At 36.3% G+C, this 7,383-nt stretch overlaps 1 protein-coding gene across 2 annotated transcripts; it reads left to right on the forward strand.

The window, feature by feature from the left end:
* The first annotated feature begins 359 nt into the window (after positions 1–359).
* On the forward strand, positions 360–6,661 carry LOC107805286 (uncharacterized). Of its 2 annotated transcripts, XM_075246220.1 has the most exons (8): positions 360–516; positions 611–826; positions 3,189–3,249; positions 3,359–3,395; positions 4,028–4,105; positions 4,240–4,312; positions 5,366–5,405; positions 6,286–6,661. In XM_075246220.1, the coding sequence occupies exons 1-8, from the start codon at positions 478–480 to the stop codon at positions 6,333–6,335; spliced, it is 594 nt and encodes a 197-aa protein (XP_075102321.1). In that variant the 5' UTR covers positions 360–477; the 3' UTR covers positions 6,336–6,661. The 2 variants fall into 2 exon arrangements, with proteins under 2 accessions (XP_075102321.1, XP_075102322.1); XM_075246221.1 differs by lacking the exons at positions 360–516; positions 611–826 and adding an exon at positions 1,163–1,502.
* The last annotated feature ends 722 nt before the right edge of the window (positions 6,662–7,383 follow it).

The raw sequence follows: 7,383 nt of genomic DNA on the forward strand, positions 1-7,383 counted from the left end.
AGCTGTTAAAGGTAAAATTTCTAGCAAACTATACTAAAATTCAAATATTTATAGGTTCAAACCCCCAGTAATAATTACAGGGGTTTGAATCCTTTCACGTTGTTTTCATATATTTGATCGCATTTTCAAATGCATTAGCAACGTTGCCATCGCTCCGACTAAATTGATATTTGCCCCAATTAACAACTCAACAATTGATACTTGAGTTTGAAGCCCCATGAATGATTTTATATCAGCGCCTAAAAGTGGCTACGCCAACATATTTTTTCCCAGAATTCTTTGGAATATTATGGTTGGAGAAGATTGGTTGCCAAAGATTAAAAAAATATGAAAAGAAAATAAAAACAAATTAAGGAAAAAATACAATCAATAGTCTATCTACGACGCCGTTCTATTCCTTCATATTGTAAAATTTCTGAGCCCCATCACTTTATCACTCGCCCTCTCTTTTTTCTCCTCTCAAACAACCAAAGCTCAATGCGTATCTTCAATAGCTCTTCCCACTCTTCCAAGAAGGTAAGAAAACCTTTTTTTCTTATGAGTATCCTCAGTAGCTCTTTTTCTTTTGCTTGTTTTGGTAATACTAAAAAAAGAATGGCAATGGAAGCAGGAGAAGGAGGAAAAAGAATGGTTAGGAGCAAGTTTCAAGGCTGAGAATTTTATACCGGGTATAGTAATTGGTTTCATTCTTGGGTTGTTGTTGGATTTGTCTAAGCCTTCCAAAAATACAACTAACACTTTGAAGAAGACAAGTCATTTGTTGAGCAGAAATCAACCTGAAAAGATTTTGGCCCCACCTAAACCTGATGATGAAGACCTCAAAATGGTTTGCTTTTATTTTCAGTTAAATTTTGGTACTATTTTTTGTTTCTTCATTTAAGGTGGAGGGTTTTTTTTACTTCCATCTGTACATTTTTTGATAATTCTTTGGGGTTTGTAATATGACTTATACTGAAAGGACAAAAATAAATATTAGTAAAACAAGGGAATGCAAAGTGGATTAAAAAAAAAAATAGGCATATGAAAGGATTGATTAGAAATTAGTTTTTAAGAGGATTAGTCACTCCCTTAAAGAAAAAGTAGTACTCCCTCCGTTATGTGAACCTGTTTGACTGGACACGGAGTTTAAGAAAAAATAAAACTTTTGGAATTTGTGGTCCTAAACAATTCAAAAAGGGTCCCAAAGTATTTGTGTGGTTATAAACTAAGTTGTTCGGACTCGGGTGCAGGTGTCCGATACGAGTGCGGATCTAGAGGTCAGATCCTTCATTATCTAAATTTTAAGATTTTGGGATATGGATCCTGATACGGATACGGGTACGGAAATTCGGCTAAAAATAATTCAAATATTTAAAAATAGTGTTATAAAAATATGTCTAACTTATGAGACATTATGTGAAAAACTTATAAGGTATTCCGAGAAGGAGAAAATATTGATCAAGAGGAGAATCCAAGAAGGAGACAAAAGGAAATGTACTAACATAAAAAATTCTATACACAAGGTATTCCATTTTCTTCAATTTCACCCTAGCTTTTATTTTGATTTCATAAATCATAGTATCTGTCCCGAATTTCTCTGTCGATTTTGGTCAAAGTGCCCAAAATCGGTTGACCCACACCCACGTCGTGTCGACACGGGTACGGCATCGAAAGTGAAGAGTCCGAGCAACTTAGGTTATAAAAGCTTCTCATTAAGGGTAGAATTGTAAGTTTAAGCAAAATTATTTCCAAATTTAGAAAGGGGTCATTCTTTTTGGAACGGACCAAAAAGGAAATAAGTTCACATAAACTGGAACGGAGGTAGTAGTATTTATTTCCAAAGTTTGTACAGTAATTTTTTTTGTTAGCATATTCTGGTAACTCTTGCTTTGGTCCTCATATTGCAAAAGCTAACTAGATATGTAAAACCTGTTTGGTGATACAAGTGGAAATCCCTTAGTGATCAGAATGCTGTTTCACTGTATTTTAGTATTAGTTGACTTTTGAGGATATAAATATTCAGGCAAACTCGTTGCTTGTGAATTCTTTCTGCAACAGTGAATTTCCAGGCTCTGGAGATATGTTAATTATTAGATGCCCCTATAAAAATTTGTTGCCTTATTAACTGTTGCCGAGTTGGATGAATCTTCATTTCGTGATGCCTAGCTATAGAGATGCTTCCTTTAGTGTCAAAGTTGTTGCTTAGGCTGCTTGGAAAATTAATAGGGAGCATGTACATTTTTGAGGGGTTGAAAATTGGCATCTTCATCAAACACTTAGCCCGGAAAGTAAATTGAACACAATTTAACTCCTACCTAGTGTTGCTTTTTCTTTTTGACATGTGATTTTGGCTGCCAACTAGTGGGAGTGAGAGATGAGTGGCGCAAAACAAAATTGGCATTCATGAAAATAGTTTTCCTAAACGAGAAACTGAGAAACTACTGTATACTCCTATTTTGTGTTTCCTTATCTTGAAAATGCTGGAATCCAGTTTTCTTTTCCCTTTAATTTGTTTGTGTTGGTACTGTATTCCTTTTTTTTTTTCCATAGTTGAGGTCATCAATGAACCTCTTGATCCTCTCTCTCTCTCTCTCTCTCTCTCTCTCTCTCTCTCTCTCTCTCTCTCTCTCTCTCTCTCTCTCTCTCTCTCTCTCTCTCTCTCTCTCACACACACACACACACACACACTCTCTCTACCTTTCTCTCTTTACAATGGTAAAAGAAGCTGATACGGGATGCTTGTCATCAATGTAACATATATAGTGAATAGTGATAGTATATAATTAATTGTCTCTAGGTTGAATGGATTCTTTTTTTGAGAATGATAACATTTTATAAAATATAAAACAGCACAAAGTTTGTGCTGCTAAAAGTGACAGAATACATCCCCAAAAAGGTAAAATAATCCCCCCACTACAAAAAGCTTACAAGGATTCTATGATATCAAGTATGGAGTCACAATCATTTACAGGGCATTCTTTACACCAAAAAAGAAAGAGTACTAAACAGTTCATTTTGATTTTCTGAATGGAGTTGCTAACATTCTCAAAACATCCGGAGTTACTCTCGTTCCAGACTGACCACCAAATGCAGGCTGGGATCTTCTGTCACCATTTCTTCTGTCTGACTCCACCTGTCACACCAGCCCAGCATCTACATGATGGATTCTACATAATGCTATTTCCTGACCTTGAGAAATTTAATGGCAGGTATTAGTTGTCAGACAAGACCTGAAAATGGCACAAGGAAAAATTGCATCTCAGTGTGCTCGTAAGAAACCTCTAGCATTTTGATGTTTCAATCCTTCCATATTTTGCAAGCTTCTCATAATATTTTCATGGTCTTTGTCACATTTTGATGTTTTAATTGAACAATGCAGATGCTGCTACTGGCATGTATGCAGAACTTATGCAAAGGTATCTCTACATGGATTATGCTCTATTATTGAGAACAATCAAATGCTTTAAAACTGAGCGGTCATTTTCCTTAGAAGGGACGAGCAGAACTTTATAAAATAGTTTTAGAATACACCAACTGCGTTGCCTCTTAAGCTCCTTGCTGGTGATGTGCAGCTACAAACTTCATTTCAGTGTTGTTATTAATCTTGGAAATTTAATGTCTTGAGATCCTACTTACCTGAGGAACTTTGTTTCATTAGATGGAAAAACTACAATATGTGCTGGCCCTCTGCAAGCCCCATAGAATATCTGATCCAAATTACACATTTCTACTCCGGAAGTGCTTACCTTGCAGCTCTGCTTTCTGTCTACTGTAGATGCACACGCCTTCTCAATTTCATCCCTCATCATGTTTTCTGGTTATGCATGTCAATAAACGAAAATACGACAATCTTTTGATGGTTTAAATATTCTTCACCTTTAGAGCTGTGTAGTTCTGAACAAGTATCTAAGAAAGCATTTGGCCTTTAACAACCTGAAGGCCCCATTTCTTTTGCATATTACCAGTTTTTTTTTTCCCTTCCTTTTTTCACTATAAAGATATGAAGTGGCATTATTTGATAATTTATTGGAAGAATCACCTGATGCAGTGATCGATATCTTTTGAGGCAATGGGAACAGTGTGGACAGCCCAAAATAGTCGTTACATGCAAGAATCAGCAAGAAATGTAAGCAGGTGATCCTAATCTATGTTTCTCTGCCCTTGGACATCACCAACGTCCATACCTACTTGTGAAGAATGTGTCATGTGCGTTGAAGAATGATTGACACTGTTTTATATGCTCGGAAAATGTCCTATTAGGAACAAGTTGAAGGAAGCAGCTGAGAACATTGGTCTTCCAACTTTTGTAGTTGCTGATGCGGGACGTACACAGGTATCCTTCCCAAGGAATAATGTAAAATTGATGATACTTATGTGAAATATACAAAAAGTATATTGAGAACATGTCGAAGAGGCTAGCCTTAGCACATTAGTAGAGTTTCTCTTGGTAACACTTTCTTCACAATTTTAAAGCAGGGAAATAATCTCTTCATAAATGGGGAAGGCTGCATACAGTATGCATCCCACTTTCCACCTACCTCCGCGATAGTCGGGGAGCACTTCATGCACGATAGCTCTTTTATTCAACATGTAGAGATAACTGTGAGATATAGAGAAGAGAAGTTGTTTCAAACTACCTACAATCTCTTGGAGTTTAATGTGGAAATAACTAAGAACCAAACATAAATAGAATGAAATGATCCGTATGGGCGGTATCAACTACGTTAGGAGTTAGAATTAAAATTTAGTTGTTGGTATTACATTTACGTCAGGTCCTGTGTTTGTTAGGAGACTTTTTGTCTGCTTGATACTTGTATATTCTTGTAGGGAAAAATGTAGATTAGTGAATTTCTAGTTTTAACTTTTAAAGCACTTCCAAGTTGCATCAAAGGACAAACTGGTGTTGGAATGTATTAAACATGAATAGAGCAGAATAGATACCGATGGTTTACATAATTGATCCTAACTAATTTGGGATTAGGCATAATTGATTGATCCGCTGAGAACATCTGAATATTACAAGGATATGCTGTAGTATCTATGCTTGTTGACTGCATTCAGTTGCAGAAAGAACATTTTAGGCATGTGATCTCATCCTTCGCATCACAGAAGAACATGAGTTCGTCATAATGTTGGTTAAGTAGTAAACCTGGAGACCTTGTTTGTTGAGTACCTTGCATTAAAAGAGCGTTTTTCATTCTCTTTTCTTTTCTTTTTTTCTTTTTTCTTTTTTCTAGTTGGCTAAATGGTTCTCTTGCGTGGAAGCTAATACCTATTTTCTAAGATTTTACTGCTTCAGGGCTGATGGATAGCTTCCTGCTTGTTTATTATGCATTTGACAGTTCCTGTAACATGCTTATGTTTTTCGGGATTTTGTATGACGCAGGTTGCATCAGGTTCAAGGACAGTTCTTGCAGTTGGACCAGGTATACTTCTTATCTGTTTGCTGCATTCGTATTGTTTTTCTTGGTTATCTTCTATTACTAGTATACTATGTGGCTCTACTTCTGCAGTTCTGTTGCTGTTTTCAAGATATACTTTAGTTTCTGGTACTGGATTTATATTCCATCTTTATGTATCTATCAGAGTCGATATGTAAGCTTTAAAGCCCAAGTATGCTGATAATCAGGTTTCATCTATGTAGAATGCGAAAAGGAGCCGTGGAGCAACTGTAAAGTTGTCTCAGTGTGACCTGTAGGTCACGGGTTCGGGCCGTGGAAGTAGCCACTAATAATTGCATTACTGTAGGTTGTCTACATCACACCCCTATGGGTGCGGCCCTTTCCCTAATCCTGCGGGATGCTTTGTGCACCGGGCTGCTCATTTATGTAGAATGCTCACTTTTGACTAGCCAGTTGTATGGCACTCAGACTAAACCGCCGCATATCCTAACCACTGTTGTTTACACTTTACAGTTGTCAGATCTCTTTGAGAATTGTCCCCAGATCATCATTTGCTCTTTTCATAAAAAGTGAAATGTTTAAATTCCATTAAATCCATTGCTTAAAAGGAATTTTTTTTCTGGAAAACAACCTTTTTAAGGATGTTAAGAAACCATTTCAAGATGTAGAAACAATGGTGCCTGGGAATATCTACTAACAATCCTATGGAAGGGAAGAAATTTTTTGCACCTTTCGAACAAATCAAATATGAATTCTGTAATTCTTGAGGGATACTCTTGGTGCGCTATGGCCGTTTTGTGAATGATATGCCTTCCGTAGCATGCTGGCTTGGTTGATGTTTGCGCACGACTTCTACTCAAATCTGTTTGATGTTATGCTCGCAACTAATTTTATAATTGAGCAGGAAGCAAGTCAGCTGTAGATTCAGTGACTGGAAAGCAGCGTCTCCTTTGATGATATTGATAGCTTCTATTGTAACATGTCTCATATTTGATCGGGTGGATCTGCAACAACTTTTGATGCATGTGTCACAGAAGAGATGCCATAGTTCCATATTAGGAATTGATAGATGTGCTAAGATCAATATAGGTCACTTAGTATTATTCTCTTCTAGGCACTAGTTTCAGGTCATATTTTAGTTTTATGGGATGCATTTCGTAAACTTGTTCTTGCCTTTCAGTTTCATTTTGTATGTATATGTCACTGGTCCATATTGTTGTTGACACTCGGCATTTAATACTGAAAGACAGTTCATGTATCTTAGAAGGTACTATTAATCATTTAGTTGTTCTCATTTCTCCTTTATGATCTGTGATTATATTGTGAATGTTTTTTGTTCCTGAGGTATTCAATCTCCTTTTAATGAGCGTATGTCAGGTGATACATTCATCGGAGAAGTAGAGAAAGGAATAGTGATGAACTTCACTACCATTTTATGAATTTCACTTTTAGCCCGAGCCAAAAATTATTTACATTCGGTAGTCGAAAGTGTATAAAATTTATATAATTTTTGCATATATCATACATAATGTTTATATATACAAAAAATATATATTTTTCGGCTATTATTTTGAGAGTGGTTATGCGGTGTCATTTTCTCTTTTATGAACTATTGTCCTCGGGAACGGGATGGAATAATTTTAGCGGGACGGGACGGGATGAAAACTTAAAGGGATAAGGGAGTCCAGGCCTTATTCGGGTAGGGATAAACGAGATGACTTGTTAGGCCCGTCCCATTCCACTAACTAACGGGATAGGACGCGGGTCCTTAGTGGGCTTATTTTAAATTTATTTTAATATTTAAGTACTAAAAGTTATAAAAGCTTTTTTAAATTGGCAACGGCTAGTTTTTTAAAGTTGGCATCGGCTAATTTTTTAATGGACTTAAACTTAATAAAATACGGTGAAAGGCCAAATATACCCCTGTACTTTCGAAAATGGTCAAAAAATACTCATCGTTATACTATTGGGCTATATATACCCTTCCCGTCATACTTTGGAA

The sequence above is a fragment of the Nicotiana tabacum genome, chromosome 23 (genome assembly GCF_000715075.1).
Source record: "Nicotiana tabacum cultivar K326 chromosome 23, ASM71507v2, whole genome shotgun sequence".
NCBI classification, from domain to species: Eukaryota; Viridiplantae; Streptophyta; class Magnoliopsida; order Solanales; family Solanaceae; genus Nicotiana; species Nicotiana tabacum.